This window comes from Symphalangus syndactylus, chromosome 20 (assembly GCF_028878055.3).
Source record: "Symphalangus syndactylus isolate Jambi chromosome 20, NHGRI_mSymSyn1-v2.1_pri, whole genome shotgun sequence".
In the NCBI taxonomy this organism is placed as follows: Eukaryota; Metazoa; Chordata; class Mammalia; order Primates; family Hylobatidae; genus Symphalangus; species Symphalangus syndactylus.
Window position 1 is genome coordinate 47,041,384 of NC_072442.2, and position 19,322 is coordinate 47,060,705.

The 19,322-nt window shown below is 47.4% G+C and overlaps 1 protein-coding gene across 12 annotated transcripts in view; it reads left to right on the forward strand.

Moving 5' to 3' along the window:
• MAPT (microtubule associated protein tau) overlaps window positions 1-19,322 on the forward strand; it is a 129,665-nt gene that overhangs the window by 56,500 nt on the left and 53,843 nt on the right. For 10 of the 12 annotated variants that reach the window (XM_055257655.2, XM_055257662.2, XM_055257656.2 and 7 more), the window contains 2 exons: window positions 8,423-8,572; window positions 17,837-17,923. In XM_055257655.2, the coding sequence (XP_055113630.1) occupies window positions 8,440-8,572; window positions 17,837-17,923 (220 nt within the window). In that variant the 5' untranslated portion in view covers window positions 8,423-8,439. Of the gene's footprint in view, window positions 1-8,422; window positions 8,573-17,836; window positions 17,924-19,322 lie in introns of those variants that run through there. The other 2 variants (XM_055257665.2, XM_055257663.2) reach the window with 1 other exon arrangement.

Sequence of the window (19,322 nt, forward strand, 5' to 3'; positions counted from 1 at the left end):
AGATACATCCATGGTGACAGAAAGTAGATGAGCAGCTGGGGACTGGCGAAGGGGAGAAGGGGGAGCAGGTGTCTATGAGGTCCAGCCTTTCTTCTGGGTTTGGTGAGAATGTTTTGGAACTAGATAGAGGTGATAGTTGTACAACATTGTGAATGTACTAAATGCCACTGAATCATTCATTTTAAATCATTGGTTATGTTGCATGAATTTTAAGTCAATCAAAAACAATTGTTTGAAAAGAGAAAAGCCTATGGGAGCGGCAGCAGTGATTGGATTCATGATTCGATTCTATGGCTCATCCCTCCCCTGCCTCACCCCCTCGCCCTCCAGCGTCTTCTTTTACTCTGCACTGTCATCTTTGTTCTCATCTCTGTCTCTCTCTCAACCCTGCAGACACTTTTCCCTTTCTTTGTCTGCCCCCACCCCCCCATATTTCCATGCCTCCTGTGTCTCCCTACGAGGCATGAATTGAGGCTGGGAGGGTGTGATTCTGAAGAAGGCACCAAGAGTGACTCAGCTAGCCCCTTCCCCTCCCAGGGCCTCAATTTAGCTAAAAAACCGCAGGGACGGACTCAGGAGGCAATACCTTTCCAAGGGTCCCTAAAAAATGTCCCATTTTAGTGTTCAGGTTTCACTCAACTTTAGTGCCTCCCCTAAAATGTGTTCCTTATCTCCCACCCCACTGCATCCAAGTTACTGCCTGAGAAAACAGGATTGAGGAAAGGAGAAAGGAAAAGAGAGAGAGAGAGAGAGGAAGGAAGGCTGATGGATTTAGAAAAGAAGAAAACAAGTGGTCTGAGGAAAACAGCCTTGGTGTGTTTATTTTCCTGTCTGTGTATCGCTTCTGGGCCTTTTGGCTAAGATCAAGTGTATTTTCCTGTCTGTGTGTCTCAGTTAGATTACAGGGATCTGTGGGTGATGACATGTCTGGTCCAGGCTGCGTAGCCACCTCAAGGGCATGCTTATTTATGTGTTTTTCAATTCACTATTTTTGCATGGGAGTCCCAGGCCAAGAGGCACAGCTGTGCCATTTGTCTGTTGGTTTAGATATCGTTCATCCAGTTCTTCCAGAGAAAGCATCCTGCCCTTCTGGAGGAGGTGGGCAGCAGGGGTCAGAGATGGGACGGAAAGGAAGGAGCCAGGTCCTTGGCTAGGATGCCTGGGTCCCCTTCCTCTCACCTGGCCAGGGCTGGAGGCCTCCTGCTCTCCTGTCACTGACCACTACCCCGCCCCAGGCTCCTGAGTTAGAAGACACAGGCTAAAGTAGAGTATCTCTCCATTGAAAAACCCACACAAAATAAAGGTTCATAAAAAATAAAAATTTAGACTGGGTGCTGTGGCTCACACCTGTGATCCCAGCACTTTGGGAGGCCAAGGCAGGTGGATCGCTTGAGCCCTGGAGTTCATGACCAGCCTGGGCAACGTAGTGAAACCCCATCTCTACAAAAAATACAAAAAATTAGCCAGGCATGGTGGTACACATCTGTGGTCCCAGCTACTCAGCCTATGGACCAACACAGAATACAATGTCAGCATAAGAAGGGAGCCCCGGGGTCACCAAATGGTTTGGGGGGCAAAGAACCTGAAGGTTGAGAGAAGTGGCTTGGTCACCCAGCTGTTGGGTGTGAGACCTGGCCACTGCTTCTTCCATACCCCAGACCTGCACCCTGACATCTCAGGTAAAAAGTTGGGGGATGTTTCATGGTCCAGAATGAAGGAATGGGCAGTGAGGGGCAGCGGAACATCACTTTGCATTTCTGTCTGCCTCGTACTGGCTGTGTGACCTGGGGCAGGTAACTTCCCAGACTCCTGGGAATCATAATATCTGTGATGATGATGATGATGACGATGATGATGACACTTACCTCAAGGATTGCCCTGAAGGGTCACAGAGATGCCTGCAAGGCACCTGCATGGAGCAAGCGCCCCTTCTCTGGCAGGTGCTGGGTGAGCACTACCTGTTGCCAGGCCCTGGGGCTATAGCACTGCGTGACCCTGCAAGTCCTACCTGGCGAAGCTGGCGTTCTTGTGCTCAGTCAGTGTGGGTTGTAAGACTAAGAAGAGTCACTTCAGTTTGCTCTCCAGGGACATCTTTCTGGGTCCTATTTTCTGCCTATGTCAAGTAGCGCCTCAAGGATGCTCCTGAAAATGGGCTTGTCTTTCTTAACATGGCAGGTAGGTCCCAAAGCATTAGCATGGGGCAGCTGACCTAGCCCAGCCAATGCAGTGCAGTGACTCTTGCAACCGAGTCTAATCAGAAGGTCCATGAACCTACGAGCATTTCCTGTCCCGGGATCAGGGTGGATGCAAATCATTTTTTGCATTTCTCTGATGGCCAGTGATGATGAGCATTTTTTCATGTGTCTGTTGGCGAACTCTAGTAGCTTCTTTTCACAAGTTCTTGGAGGGAGGTTTCCCACTGAGGGAATCACATCTATCTGATCAAAAGAGGCTTGGGAAATGGCTGCTTGGAGATTCTTCCATGCATTCCACTTTTTTCCCCAAAGGAAAATACCATTTGACCCAGCCATCCCATTACTGGATATATACCCAAAGGACTATAAGTCATGCTGCTATAAAGACACATGCACACGTATGTTTGTTGCGGCACTATTCACAAAAGACAGTATTTCATTAAATTTATTAATTCCTTTTATCCAGGCATTTAGTGGTCATTTTTTTATTATTCTTTAAGTTCTAGGGTACATGTGCACAACGTGCAGGTTTGTTACATATGTATACATGTGCCATGCTGGTGTGCTGCACCCATTAACTCGTCATTTACATTAGGTATATCTCCTAATGCTATCCCTCCCCGCTCCCCCCACCCCACAACAGGCCCAGGTGTGTGATATCCCCCTTCCTGTGTCCAAGTGTTCTCATTGTTCAATTCCCACCTATGAGTGAGAACATGCAGTGTTTGGTTTTTTGTCCTTGAGATAGTTTGCTGAGAATGATGGTTTCCAGCTTCATCCATGTCCCTGCAAAGGACATGAACTCATCATTTTCTATGGCTGCATAGTATTCCATGGTGTATATGTGCCACATTTTCTTAATCCAGTCTATCATTGTTGGACATTTGGGTTGGTTCCAGGTCTTTGCTGTTGTGAATAGTGCTGCAATAAACATACATGTGCATGTGTCTTTATAGCAGCATGATTTATAATCCTTTGGGTATATACCCAGTAATGGGATGGCTGGGGCAAATGGTATTTCTAGTTCTAGATCCCTGAGGAATCGCCACACTGACTTCCACAATGGTTGAACCAGTTTACAGTCCCACCAACAGTGTAAAAGCGTTCCTATTTCTCCACATCCTCTCCAGCACCTGTTGTTTCCTGACTTTTTAATGATCGCCATTCTAACTGGTGTGAGATGGTATCTCATTGTAGTTTTGATTTGCATTTCTCTGATGGCCAGTGATGATGAGCATTTTTTCATGTGTCTGTTGGCGAACTCTAGCAGCTTCTTTTCACAAGTTCACGGAGAGAGGTTTCCCACTGAGGGAATCACATCTATCTGATCAAAAGAGGCTTGGGAAATGGCTCTGCTGTTCATTCCCTGGAAACCTCTGATGGAACCACTGCCACTGTGGCAGCCCCTGCACTGACACCCCTGCCATGATTGGTGCCCCAGCCACATCTCTGCTGTGAGCCCCAGAGCCCTGGTTAATTAATCATCCACGTGTTGACGGGGAGAGGCCCATTCACAATAGCAACATAAAGCCCAGGGAGACGTGGCCGTCGCAAGAAGGGTGTGGGACTACATTCCGCCCCCAACTGAGAGATTCAGAAACCAGAACAAAATGGAAAAACATACTGTGCTCTTGGGTGGGAAAACTAAATATCATGAAGGGAGCAATTTTTATAGTTTTGGCCTATAATACAATTCCAGCCGAAATCCCAATGGAACTTTGAGAATTTGCAGGAAAAAAAAATTTTCTAAAGTACATCTGGAAGACAAAACTTACAAGAAGGTCAAATAATTTTGAAAAAGAAAATTATATCTGAGCCCACCTAGAGAATAAGACTTGAGATCCAAAGCTTAAATCAGGAGGCTCTAGCACCAAAATTGACAGATAAACGGCACAGAGTACATGATGCATTCACCTGGGGAAGAGGGCAGATTGGTCTACAAATAGGCCTGGGTCCATTGACTTTTGCTGTTATATTTGGGGAGAAACTTTTCAACCTCACTCCATCTTAAACCTAAAAATATTCCAGACGAATTAATAAATTAAATATAAAAAATTAGACCACTAAAAACATAGAAGAAAATGGACGATCTTTCTGTACCATAGAGCAATGGAATAAATCACAAAGGAAAACAGATTTAATTGTATAAAAATTAAACCCTGCCCATCAAAAACCATCAGAAACCAAAATAAAAGGCAACCAACTGGAGAAGATAGTTGCCACAAATATGGTCAAGGGTTAATGTTATTCATAAATCAAGAGCCCACACAAGTCATTAGAATGAGCACTGAGACCTAAACAGACAAGCAAAAAGAATGAGAGTGGGTCGGCGCGGTGGCTCATGCCTGTACTCCCAGCACTTTGGAAGGCTGAAGCAGGCGGATCACTTGATCCCAGGAGTTCAACACAAGCCTGAGCAACATGGTGAAACCCTACCTCTACAAAAGTCATAAAAATTAGCCGGGTGTGATGGCACGCACCTGTAGTCCCAGCTACTCAGGAGGCTGAGGTGGGTGGATCACTTGAGCCCGGGAGGTAGAGTCTGCAGTGAGCCAAGATCACACCACTGCACTCCAGCTGGAGCAACAGAGTGAGACCCTGACTTAAAAAAAAAAAAAAAAAAGAGTAAGGAGAAAAATGCTGATCTCACTAGTAATTAAAACATCAGGCCAGGTGCAGTGGCTCACACCTTTAATCTCAGCACTCTGGGAGGCCGAGGCAGGCAGATCACTTGAGATCAGGAGTTCTAGACCAGCTTGGCCAACATGGTGAAATCCTGTCTCTACAAAAAATACAAAAATTAGCCAGGTGTGGTGGCACACGCCTGTGATTCCAGCTACTCGGGAGGCTGAGACAGGAGAATTGCTTGAACACGGGAAGCAGAGGTTGCAGTGGGCTGAGATCATACCATTCCAGTCCAGCCTGGGTGACAGAGCGAGACTCTATCTCAAAAAAAATTAAAACATCACATATTTAGACAACACTAGGATATCATTTAAAAAAAACATTAATAGACTGTTTTTTAGAGCACTTTTAGGTTCACAGTGAAACTGAGTGGAAGGTATAGAGACTTCCCGTATGTTCCCTGCCCTCCACGTACAGCCTCCCCCACTGCCAACGTCCTGCACCAGAGTGGTACACTTGTTACAACCAATGAATCCTCATTAACATATCATTATCACCCAAGTTCATAGTTTACATTAGTAAAACATCATCTTTCATCTATAAGCACAAAAATTTCTTGGCATTTATTTAGGTGTATGATTAACTTAGTGTTGACAAGACTCACACTTCATACCCACTTGCACCGCATCTGAGAAGCAATTGGTGTCTACAGCCACAACACCCTCAAAAAGCCCGATCTTCTTTGAAAAGCAATTGGTGATGCTTCTCAAAATTCTATGGACAAAGTCGGCCGGGCATGGTGGCTCATGCCTGTAATCCCTAAACTTTGGGAGGCCGAGGCAGGCAGATCACCTGAGGTCTAGTGAAACCCTGTCTCTACTAAAAATGCAAAAATTACCCAGGCATGGTGGCTGGGGCCTGTAATCCCAGCTACTCGGGAGGCTGAGGCAGGAGAATCGTTTGAAGCAAGGAGGCGGAGGTTGCAGTGAGCCAAGATTGCGCCACTGCACTCCAGCCTGGGTGACAAGAGTGAAACTCTATCTAAAAAAGAAAAATTATGGACAAAGTTTTTCAAAAAGATATTTAATGCAACATTATTTGTAATATTGGAACATCTGAGGCCATTTCAGTGCTAACTATTAGGGGATGGTTAGGAAAATATGGTACATATGTGGGAAGGAAACTTTGGTAGTTACTGCCCCTGATGTTTACAAAGGCTTTTAGTGACCAACAAATGCTCATGCTATAATCTTATGTGAAAAAAGCAAGTAGCATAATTGCAACTATATTTTTTAATGCATAGAATAAAAGGCTAGAAGGAAATATCACAGATCCTTGACATACATTCCCAAACCTTTGTAAATCCACAGATTCATGAAAACAGACGTTTGCACAAGTGCCTGATCTTTCCTGTTATACATTCATCAGAAGTCAAGCCCTGGTACCACAAAGTATCTGCCTTTTCAAATGTGATCAAAATGTTCTCTTTTGCTTCAAGGCCATTTTTCACAAAGCAGTGGCATTTTTGCCTCTTCATCAGAGTCACCGTGTGCCCTGGAGGACTGAGAACAGCAGAGCCGTGTTAGGATGGGGCAGGGCAGCCAGGAGGTTTGGGCTCACTCCCTACTAAGTGCCTCATTCCCGTACAGCCACCATAGAGGAAGAGGGGTTCAAATTTATTCCTCAGCCAGATGGCATGTGCCGCCTGTCCTGGAATCTCACGTCACTTATGATGGACCAAAATTCCAAAAGCTGAATCCATGATTGTCAAAGTCTGGTATGGCAGGATGTCAACAGTAATCGTTTCTGGGCAGAGGGATGATTTTCTCTTCTCGTCTTGCTTTGTATAAATACGTTTTCTAAAATAAGATTGTATTACTTTTCTCTTCAAGAAATAGCAAAGTACTATTTTACTCAAAATATGAATAGAGTCAGGCATGGTGGCAGCTTATGCCTGTACTCCCAACACTTTGAGAGGCAGAAATGGGAGGATCACTTTAGCCCAGGAGTTTGAGACCAGCCTGGGCAACATAGTGAGACCCCATCCCCACTCCCCGAAAGAAAACCCACAAAGCATTTATCCTGGATTATTCACAGGGGCCAAAAAAAAAAAAATTCAGGCCTCCTATAGCCATGAGCTATGAATATGAAAATATGCAAATATGTAAGAAAAGCGAGCACATCCAATTTTTACTTTTACTTTCACACCTCTGTCCACCATGTTCCAAGAGGAGAAACTTGGTCATTGAAAGGAATAGATCAAATCCAAAGAACAAAACCACTGTGCTCATTAAACTTCTTAGTGTTCACAAAGCTTTAGCTGCAGGTTGAATGGGGCAACCCGAATTGGCTAGCTAACCTGGGCTGCAGGGAGCAGAGATCGCGACACTGCACTCCAGCCTGGGCAACAAAGCGAGACTCTATCTCAAAAATAAATAAATAAATAATAAATAAATAAAAAGTTCATAAATTCAAAGTCATGAATTATTTTTAAAATAATAATAATAATAATTCACAATAAAGATGAGGACAAAGTGTGAGCAAATGGTGGTTTCTATCCGGCTCTGTTGAGCTGAAGTGGCATCTCCCTGCTGGGACTTTTGGGGAAGAAGGGTGTGTGTTGCCCTTCAGATCCCAAGCCTCATGCCCCTACTGGGCCCTGTGCGGTGCTTCTCAGCCCACCAGGAGAGCCACCATTGGAACGCACACCTGGGGGACCTGGTGGGTGCCAGTGTGGTGAATGGGGGCCATAGCCTGACTCCAGGAAGTCAGCAAGCTCGGAGCTGGAGGAGTCAGGACACCCCCGATGAGTCAAGAGTTGGTTTTGCTGCCAGTTGACATCTGATTGAACCATCCCTTCACTTCTCTGTGCCTCACTTTCCTTACCAGACAGGCTCTGCTGATGCCATCCCTCTCCTGTTCAGTCCTGCCCTCACCATTAAGGAGAAAGAGCAGACTGCTAGGCAGCAGCATTGATTTTTTTAATGAAGTGGAAAGAGACCTGGGAATAATAAGTCGGGCCCATCTGACCTGCCTCACCTGGTGGGTTTATTTGTTTTGTTTTGTTTTTGTTTTGAGACAGAGTTTCATCCTGTCACCCAGGCTGGAGTGCAGTGGTGTAATCTTGGCTCACTGCAACCTCCACCTGCCAGGTTCAATTGATTCTCCTGCCTCAGCCTCCTGAGTAGCTGGGATTACAGGTACCTGCCACATGCCTGGCTAATTATTGTATTTTTAGTAGAGATGCGGTTTCACCATGTTGGCCAGGCTGGTCTCGATCCCCTGACCTCAGGTGATCCACCCACCTCGGCCTCCCAAAGTGCAAGGATCACAGGCGTGAGCCACCATGCCTGGCCCTCACCTGGTGGTTTTGAATATGAACTGCTGCGGTGTTGGTAAATTAAGCAAGCAGATAAACATAAATAACGCTTGGGCAAGAATATGGAGCACGGGATGAGGATGGGCGGCCACCTGTTGGAGAGGGTAGCAGGGAAGCTGAGATCTGCCTGCCATGAACTGGGAGGAGAGGCTCCTCTCTCTCTTCACCCCCACTCTGCCCCCTAACACTCCTCAGGACTTATCCTCCCCTCTTCTTTCCCCAGGTGAGCGTTGAACCAGGATGGCTGAGCCTCGCCAGGAGTTCGATGTGATGGAAGATCACGCTGGGACGTACGGGTTGGGGGACAGGAAAGATCAGGGGGGCTACACCATGCTCCAAGACCAAGAGGGTGACACGGACGCTGGCCTGAAAGGTTAGTGGACAGCCATGCACAGCAGGCCCAGATCACTGCAAACCAAGGGGTGGCAGGAACAGTTTGCATCCAGAATTGTAAAGAAGTTTTAAATACATTATTGTCTTAGATTGTCAGTAGAGTGGAGCCTCATTAATTTGAGTGGGCCAAGATAACTCAAGCAGTGAGATAATGGCCAGACACGGTGGCTCACGCCTGTAATCCCAACACTTTGGAAGGCCCAGGCAGGAGGATCCCTTGAGGCCAGGAATTTGAGACCAGCCTGGGCAACATAGCAAGACCCTGTCTCTAGAATAATTTAAAAATTAGCCGGGTGTTGTGGTGCACGTCTATAGTCCTAGCTACTCAGGATGCTGAGGCGGAAGGATCACTTGAGCCCAGGAGTTCAAGGTTGCAGTAAGCTGTGATTATAAAACTGCACTCCAGCCTGAGCAACAGAGCAAGACCCTGTCAAAAAAGAAAAGAAAAAAGAAAGAAAGAAATTTACCTTGAGTTACCCACATGAGTGAATGTAGGGACAGAGATTGTAGGGCCTGACAATCTCTCAAATACAGGGTACTTTTTGAGGCATTAGCCACACCTGTTAGCTTATAAATCAATGGTATTGATTAGCATGTAAAATATGTGACTTTAAACATGGCTTTTTATCTCTTACTTAGATCAGGCCTGACTGGCCTCTCTCTTTAGCAAGAGTTGGTTAGCCCTGGGATTCTTACTGTAGCCACATTAATAAACGACATCAACTTCTAAACATTCTATAATACCGTCTTTTGGCCAAATCGACTTCGCCTCTTCCTCTCTCTTTCCAAATGAAATGTGTTTCATTTCACTGTCAGACCACATGGTTGGGGACCCACAGAGCACACAGCTCTGGCCTCTTTCTCCCCATGCTGGCCCTTCACCCACTGCTGGAGTGCCAGCTTGGTCCAGGGGTTGGACCAAGTTGTCTCAGGTTGTCTCAAGGTTGGTCCAGGCTGTCTCAGCGCTGGGTTGTGCTACAAAGAGCCCTTCTTTCCACGGGTGTCGCTGGCAGTGAGTGCTCACAGCAACAGCCCACAGTGCAGCCCAAGGGCAGGATGGACTCAGTCTCTGCCTCCATACCCATTTCTAAGGAGGCAAAATGGCAAACAGTCTACTTTTCTCTTTTAATGCTACAAATAAGAAAACACCTTGCAGCCCGGGGTATGGGTAGTGGATGGAAGCCGTGGAGTTCCGAGGTGGGAAGTGACCTCTGCTGGATATGTCTATTCAGGAAGATTGCTGGAGTGGGTGGGGTCTCTGGGAGGTCCCCTGAGTGTGGGAAGCTGGGATCACCAGCTTTCTCACACACGGAGTGGCCATCCCAGCTTGGAGAGGTTCCAGGACTGGTTGGGAGGCACGTTTCAGATTTCTATCTGTTGAATCAGGGAAGGTGTTGGATTGTGAGGAATTTGGGAATTAGGAAAGTGGGTGCAGGTGGGTTGGGGGTAGGTGAAGGAAGACATGGGCATATTGCCGGAGCGGGGGCTGCTCAGAGGTGTTCCAGAAGCTCTGGGTGAGGAGGTGAGAGGGAGAGGGGAATGCAGCTCGGCCCAGCCTCCCTGCCTGAGGTCAGCCATCACGTGGTGATGAAGATGGAAATGTGCTTTCTGACGGCTCCAGCCAGTGCTGCCAGATTCAGCTCCCCAGGGAGGGCACCTGAGAGGCTCCAAGCTAGGAGATCTGTTTTCTCCTTTGTTTTTTTGTTTTGTTTTGTTTTGTTTATTATGCTTTAAGTTCTAGGGTACATGTGCACAACGTGCAGGTTTGTTACATATGTATCCATGTGCCATGTTGGTCTGCTGCACCCATTAACTCGTCATTTACATTAGGTATATCGCCTAATGCTATCCCTCCTCCCCTCCCCCCACCCCCTGTTTTCTCCTTTGAATCCTTCTTAGAGGCGGGGCGCGGTGGCTCATGCCTGTAATCCCAACACTTTGGGAGGCTGTGGCGGGAGGATCCCTTGAGCCCAGGAGTTCCAGACCAGCCTGGGCAACATAGTGAGACGTTGTCTCTACAGATAATAATTTTAAAAATTATATGGGCATAGTGGCATGCACCTATAGTCCCAGCTACTCAAGAGGCGGAGGCAGGAGGATCACTTGAGCCCAGGAGGCGGAGGTTGCCATGAGCCAAGATCCCACCACTGCACTCCAGCCTGGGCGACAGAGACCCCCATGTCAAATCATAATAGTAATAAATAAATCCTTGTCAGTCCCTTCCTCACTGCGTCCCCCTCTACTGAATTTTTCCACCTCCTCTCCCACTTCCCCCACTCCCGCTTTCCCTCTCCTTCTCTCCCCACTCCATCTTTTTCTTTCTTTGCTGTTTCTCATCCCTTCCTCCTCTCCATCCCGCAACACTACCCTGTCCCTGCCCCACCCTGGTGCTCAGGATGTGTTAAGTGAGGGGTGGTAGCCCCCAAGACCTCAACCCGGAAGGTTAGCCTGTTGAAACCACTTTCTCCCAGCTGCTCCCCTGGCAGTTGGTGCTGCTGGAGGAAACTGGGATTGGGGGCCAGATTTTGCCTCTTTTCCTGACAAAGAGAGATGAAGAGTTCTCTCACCAGGTGCCTGGGACCGGGGTGTGAGTGTCCCAGCCTATGCCAGCACATTTGTTCTGCGTCATGATTAATAGTGCTGCTTTCAGCTGGGTGCGGTGGCTCATGCCTGTAATCCCAGCACTTTGGGAGGCTGAGGTGGGCGGATCACAAGGTCAGGAGTTCAAGACCAGCCTGGCCAACATGGTGAAACCTCGTCTCTACTAAAAATAAAAAAATTAACCAGGTGTGGTGTTGGGCCCCTGTAGTCCCAGCTACTCGGGAGGCTGAGGCAGGAGAATCACTTGAACCTGGGAAGCAGAGGTTGCAGTGAGCCGAAATCGCACCACTGCACTCCAGCCTGGGCGACAGAGCGAGACTCTGTCTTAAAAAAAAAAAAAGAGAGAGAGAGAAGGAGTCTCGCTCTGTCGCCCAGGCTGGAGTGCAGTGGCACCATCTTGGCTCACCACAACCTCCGCCTCCCGGGTGCAAGCAATTCTCCTGCCTCAGCCTCCCAAGTAGCTAGGATTACAGGCGCCTACCACCACGCCCAGCCAGTTTTTGTATTTTTAGTACAGACGGGGTTTCACTCTGTTGGCCAGGCTCGTCTTGGACTCCTGACCTCAGGTAATCCGCCCACCTCAGCCTCCCAAAGTGCTGGGATTGTAGGCGTGAGCCACCGTGCCCAGTCAACTCTTTCTCAAAAAAAAAAAAAAATAGTGCTGCTTTCTCTTTCAAGTGTCCTGATTTGGGTGATAGTAAATGCCACCCTACTTATAAGGGAACTACCTCAGAATGCTAATTGGGACATTTTTGTAGCACTCTACTGTTGGCAACAGGTGATGTCCACAACAGCCCGTGAGGGTGGATGACGTCCGCTTCACAGATGACAAAGGAGCCTCATGCTCAGACCATGGGCTGCTGAGCAGGTCCATGGCTGCAGCCCCACATCGACCATATTTCCCCCTTGTCACTCTTTCCACCAAGCTCCCTTGGAACTTCAGTTATTAAACTCTCTTGGGTGGAATCCAAGTTAGGATCACAACATACGCCTCATATGAATTGTGCCAGTGAAAAATGAGATTCTATTTAGAGGCAGGGCAGCCTGGCTTAGAGTCAGTTTAAAATATGTATTATGCTGCAACAAATGTACCATGATCCTGTAAGATGTTCACAACAAGGGAACTGGATGTGGGGTATACCCTCTGTACTACATAAGTTTTCCGTAAATCTAAAACTGTTCCAAAATAACAAGTTCGTTTAAAATTAACTCCAGGAGACCAGGTGTGGTGGCTAATGCCTATAATCCCAGCACTTTGGAAGGCTGAGGCAGGTGGATTGCTTGAGCCCAGGAGTTTGAGATGAGCCTGGGCCACATGGTGAAATCTCGTCTCTACAAAAAATACAAAAATTAGCCAGGTGTGGTGGCACACTCCTGTAGCCCCAGCTACTTGCGAGGCTGAGGTGGGAGAATCATCTGAGCCCAGGAGTTTGAGGCTCCAGTGAGCTGTGATTGTACCACTGCACTCCAACCTGGGCAACAGAGCGAGACCCTGTCTCAAAAAACAAAAATGAAATAAAGTCCAGGAAAGAAGTGGGTTTTACCACTCTTATTTTCTGAAGAGAAAACTAAATTTAATGTGTAAAGTGAGGACAAGTTCACCAAGTTAGTGTTTGAGTTGCCTAAAATATGTTTGCTAAAACTATTCAAAGCTTTCACATAAAACATGATCAGAAGTTCTATGCCAAAACATATGTGTGTGTGTATATATATATGCACTATATATACTGTATATAAAAATGCAAAATCTAAATTGCCAACCTTTTTGAAATTGCTCTGAAAGGAAAGCATTTGAAGATAATTTGCTTACCCAAAGAATATACTTTCCAAGAAAGCAAGTAATACTTAAGGTGTTCATAATCCTCATCAAATTAATTCTTGCTACTGAAAGCTTACAAGGAGCTGTTTTGATGTCGGGTATGACAGGTTTGACTTGGCAGAAGGTGTCACTTTACTAACAACATTTTAAATAAGTGACAGAAGACAAGAAACTACACGTTAAATACCAGAACAAAGAGTGTCTAAGTGGATGCTAAGAGTTGAAATATGGCTGGATACCTGCCCAAGAGAGCTGAAAAGTAGATGAAAGTTGGTTACCTATAAACTAGCGCACCCTAATGAATTAAAAGGTGTTGATGAGTTAACTTGTTATGCCTTCCAGATAAGACATGCAAATGGGGCTTCTTCCTCCTTCACTACTTCCAAGGAATTTAACAAGGAGACCAATGCAAATGATAAGGACTGTAGGGCTCAAGCTGGGGACAGATTGGGGAAAGGGGGACCATCATGCCCATATAGATGCCCCTGTGCCCTGGCAGTCAAGGCTGCTGAAAAATAACAAAACCCAGAAGTCTGTGTGATACTGCCTCACCATTTGTCCAAAGCCTTCTTGCGGCAGTTTGCAGGCTTTTGCAAAAGCTCCAGGACCAAGGAGCTATGTTCGTGCTGGAAGCTTGTTCAGGATTAGCTGTTCTTTGTGGGATGGGTGCAGCCAGGGCCAGGTGTCCAGGGACAGTGTTTTAACAAAGGGCGTGAGATGTCTGATCGCACAGTGCACTTGAACTCCACTTGCCTTTTTTTGATCTTCTCATTCTGCTTCATGCACAGAACCAGCCCCATCCTGAAACTGACTCTAAATGACTCCCCCACCAGGTGGAGTGCCTTTCTCGGAGTTCAACAGAGCCTTCCTGTCGCCCAAGGGACAACTCCACTGAATGCCCAAGCCACACCCAAAACCTAACAAGTAAAAACCAAACTCTGTACTCCCCCATTCTGGGCCATTCCTGGTTTCTCTACTGCTGTTGGTGGCACCACCATCAACTTGTCCATCATGACCCTGGCCAGTTCCTCCCACAACCTTCCACAGCACCCAGGGACCTCACCTCCATTCCATCCGACACAGACCTCCTCACCACAAACCTTGGTTTTGCAACAGCAGCCCTGAGACCTTTACACCCTCTGCCCTTCATCCTGTCCCCCACTGAGGCCCCAGAGCCATTCCTTAAAGCAGGGCACCACAAACTATGACCCACAAGCCAATTCTGGTACCCAGCCTGTTTTGCACAGCCAGTGAACTGATAATGATCTTTTCATACAGCCAGAAAAAAAAAAAACACAACTACCATTCTGAGCATGTGACTTCCATGTTCAAGATGTCTCATGTTCAGAAAGGCCCCTGGAAAAGGAGGAAGGGGAGCTGGACACAAAGGGAGACCCTCTCAGCTGAGCTCCTCCCATCCAGACATTTTCCTGGACTTCCTATCCAATGACTTCCCTTAGCTTCTCATCAGCCACCCCTGTCTGCCCAGGAGGCTGGAAGATGTGGCCTTTTAACTGGGCACAGCTCTGTCCTATATCATATCAGGGCTCTGTTCCCAAGGAGGGTAGAGAGAATGGACACCAGGTGGACCCTCAGCAGTCTGTGCCACAGAGGGAGTGTTTGCAATTTCCAGACTAAAAGTCCCCATGTGCTTGATGGGGTATGTGACTACAGCGTGATGCTTGACTTTTCCTCATATGACCAGAGCCACTTTGTCCATGTGGTGCAATGTCAGCTATCTGCTAGGGGCCCTCCAGGATTCGCAGTCAATTCCATATCTGCATCACCACCACTGGCACCAAATAAAATAAAATACTCAAGTTCCTGCTGGTGAGCATGAGCAGTGGTACACTGGGCCCTTCAACCAAGGTGACATGATAATGACTGAAAATAATCACTGCCACTTATCGGGGGTTTCTCATCTGCCAGGCGTGGTACAAAGTGCTTTAAATAAGCATTCAACAGTTTCATGCTGACAGAAGCCCTGTGAGCCAGTGGAGCTACTACTATGCCCATTATATGGGGGAGAAAACTGAGGCAGAGAGAGGTTAGGTAATTCACTCAGCCTCACACAACCAATAGGTGGTGGAGCCAGGATTTGGGCCCCATCTGCCTGACTCTCTAGAGGCTCTATCTTCCAGTCTTCCAGAGTTGAGTCTAAGCCATGAATAGGACAATTTGACAGCAGAGGAAACCCATTCAGACACCATGTGCATGAAGAGTAAGGAATTTCTGTCATACAGAGGGGAGTGAATTCACTGAGCTGAGAGCTGAGGAACCATTGATGTGATGGCTGAGACACCACTGGGAAGACTGGAGAGGCTTTTCTGGGCATGCAGTGCCAGGCACAGGAGGAGCTGAGGGAAGATGACTAAGAGGTACTGGCAAAGAATTCAGAAATTCTGATGGAAGCTTTACATGTTACCATCACATCCATCCATCTATCCACCCATCCATCCACCCATATCTTCCTCCATCCACCCAATCATGCATACATCCAGTCATCTATACACCACCCACGCACCCACCCATCCATCCATCCATCCCTTCATCCATCCCATCATCCATCCAGTTATACATACATCCAATCATATATCTGTACATCATCCATTCTTCCCTCCGTTCATCCATCCATCCACCCATCCCTTCCTTCATCCTTCCTATCATCCATCCAATCATACATATATCCATTCATACATCTGCACATCACCAGCTCATCCATCTATCCATTTATCCATCCGTCCTTCCTTCCATCCATCAATCATCCATCATACATACATCTAACCATACATCTCTACATCATTCATTCTTCCATCGATTCATCCAATTATCCATCCATCCCATTACCCATTTGATTATACATACATCATCTATACATCATCCATTCATTCATCCATCCATCCATCCATCCATCCATCCATTCATCCATCTATCCATCCACCCATATCTTCATCCAGTCAATCATACATACATCCAATCATCTACACATCACCCATCCATCCATCTATCCATCCATTCATCTATCCACCCATCCATCCATCCATCCATCCATCATCCATCCATCCATCCATCCATCTAATCATCCAGTCATATATCCAATTACACATCCATCCAATTATACATTCATACATGCATCTAATCATTCAATTATACATATACACATCCATATAATTATACATCCAATTATAACTCCATCCAATTATACATTCATACATCCACCTAATAAATTATTAATTCTATATCCATCCATATAACTATACATCCAATTATATATCCATCTGATCATTCAGTAATTCACCCATCCATCCAGTCATCTATACAATAATACATTCATCCAATCATCCACCCATCCATCCACCCATTCATCCATCCGTCCATCCATCCATCCACCCATCATGGTTTGAGCCATGATTTACCACGATGGTCCCCTGTGGACAGCCCAGGTGGAACAGAACTGAAGGGAAGGCCAGGGCTGCCCCCATAAACATTTGCCTCCTTTACATCAATGAGAACTAGATCCACATGTATAAATCCTCATGACTTGAAGGTGCTTTTACCAACATTCACTCATGGGATTCTCCCAGCAGCTCTAGGAGGAGGCAGGTAGAGTTGAGGTCATCTCACCCATTTTACAGATGAGGAAATGGAGGCCCTGAGAGGCAGGTCCAAGGCCACCTGACCAGAAAGAAGTGGAACTGGGACTTGAACCCAGCCATCTTGCCCCTTGGTCCCATGCTCTCTAGCCTGTAACTCCTGCTTCCTGGTGGGGCATCTCCAGGAGGACCCTATTGGCTGGCCATGGGCCTGCCCTGGAGTCTTTTACTCTGTGTGGCCATCCTTCCTCCCTCAGGAGAGTGTGTGCTCCCAGAGCACAGGCTGTATCTTCTGAGCATTTTGTCCCTTCCCAGTACCTAGCACTCAGCTCTGTATACATCCGGCTCTCAAGAAGTCTCAACCTTCCAGAGTGTAAGGCCTTGACCTGCTCAGCCCTGGATACTGCATGATGCATTGATAGATAAGCCCATAAAATAACCAGGACAGATGGACTCCCAGTGGCCAAAGTGCCACAGGGAAGGGACAATTCAGCCCTTCTAGGAGGAGGAGGTAGTTTTCTCCTTTCTATTAAACCAACAAAAGCTGCCTTACTAAGGACATTCTTGGTGGAGGGTGTGACTGTCAACCACTGTGATCATTTGGGCCTCTCTTGCCCAGGCTTCCCATTCTGAAAGGACAGTTTTCTTGTAGGTACCGATGGCTGCCATTTCAAGTGTAACTCACAGCTTGTCCATCAGTCCTTGGAGATCTTTCTATGAAAGGAGCTTGGTGGCGTCCAAACACCACCCAATGTCCACTTAGAAGTAAGCACCATGTCTGCCCTGAGCTGGCTCCTTTTCCAAGGAAGGGGTTGGATCGCTGAGTGTTTTTCCAGGTGTCTACTTGTTGTTAATTAATAGCAATGACAAAGCAGAAGGTTCATGCGTAGCTCGGCTTTCTGGTATTTGCTGCCCGTTGACCAATGGAAGATAAATCTTTGCCTCAGGTGGCACAATTAGCGGGTTAAGAGGCACTTTCTCCTCTCACCCAGGAGCAAACGCACATCACCTGTGTCCTCGTCTGATGGCCCTGGTGTGGGGCACAGTCGTGTTGGCAGGGAGGGAGGTGGGGTTGGTCCCCTTTGTGGGTTTGTCGCAAGGCCGTGTTCCAGCTGTTTCCACGGGGAGCGATTTTCAACTCCACAAGACACTGCTCCCCAGTTCCTCCTGAGATCAAAAGGGGGCACTGGAGAGAGGCCGCCGTTCTGAGGGCTCATTGTGTGTGTTCCAGAATCTCCCCTGCAGACCCCCGCTGAGGACGGATCTGAGGAACCGGGCTCTGAAACCTCTGATGCTAAGAGCACTCCAACAGCGGAAGGTGGGCCCCCCTTCAGACGCCCCCTCCATGCCTCCAGCCTGCGCTTAGCCGTGCTTTGAGCCTCCCTCCTGGCTGCATCTGCTGCTCCCCCTGGCTGAAAGATGTGCTCACTCGTTCGGTGCTTTGCAGGACAGTGTGGCGGGAGCTGAGCCCTGCTTCGATGCCTTGCTTGCTGGTGCTGAGTGTGGGCACCTTCATCCTGTATGTGTTCTGGAGGCAGCCACCCTTGGAGAGTCCCGCGCACAGCTCCACAAAGCCCCGCTCCATACGATTGTCCTCCCGCACCCCCTTCAAAAGCCTCCTCCTCTCTCTTTCTTCAGGGGCCAGTAGGTCCCAGAGCAGCCATTTGGCTGAGGGAAGGGGCAGGTCAGTGCACATCTGATCTTGGTTTAGTATCATTCATTTTGGGGGCTCTGGGTGTGGCCTGGGCCTCTGGACTTTGGCCACGGTGTTTGTTCCAGCCCTTCTCCTAACCTGTCCTTTCCAGACACTTGGCATCTAGCTTATTAGCACCTCACATACTTCCTGACGTGCTCCTCAGTCCTGATTTTGACCATCTTCTCTTGCTTCCCATCTGTGTCAGTCAAGACTGCATTTGGCTGTAAGAAACAGAAACCCCAACTAACTGTGGCATTTACATGAAGAGGTTTACTTTTCTCATATAATCAGATGTCTGGACTTGGCCAGCACCTCAAGGGTCATTGATGCTCTCCTGTCTTTATTTTCTGTCATCTTTAGTGGGTGGATTGTTGCCTCATGGTTACAAAGTGGCTGCTGCACTTCCAGGTATCACACCTGCCTTTGAAGCAGGAACAAGTTGCAAAGTAAAGTGGCCAAAAGGGCCCTGAAACTAAATGTGTCCCCTTAGGAAAGCAGAAGTTTTCTTGCAAGTGGCAATCTTCCACTTATGTCTCATCGGCCAGAGCTGGGTCTTACGGCCACCCCTTGCTGCAAGCAAGGCTGGGACATTGAGCATTTTGCCTTCCAGCCTCTTTAGCAGAATAAACCAAGGGAGAAGAACGTTAATAATGGCTTTTGAGTCACTAGTTGGCAGTATCTGCCCCTCTATCTTTCCATCCTCCCCATGGAGGTTCAAGGTTCCTTTCTCAGCACTTCTTCAGGCTCTGCACATTCATTCAGATCTTGTGTCTTGGGGTGAAAAACTGGCCCAAGTGTCTCCCCAAGCATCCACCTTTGGATTAATTTGGACGGTGGCTGTCAAGTGCCCGCCTCTTGCTTGGTATAATGCTACAGCTTTAGAGGACGCAGCAGGCGGGGGCCTTGCCGCTGAGGTTCTTAGCCTCATGAGAATATCCAGATCAGATTCTCTTGGCTCCTTCTTAGAGCCAGTGACGCAAGACACTTCCTGCTTATCTTGTTGGGACGGTTTTACAAGTTG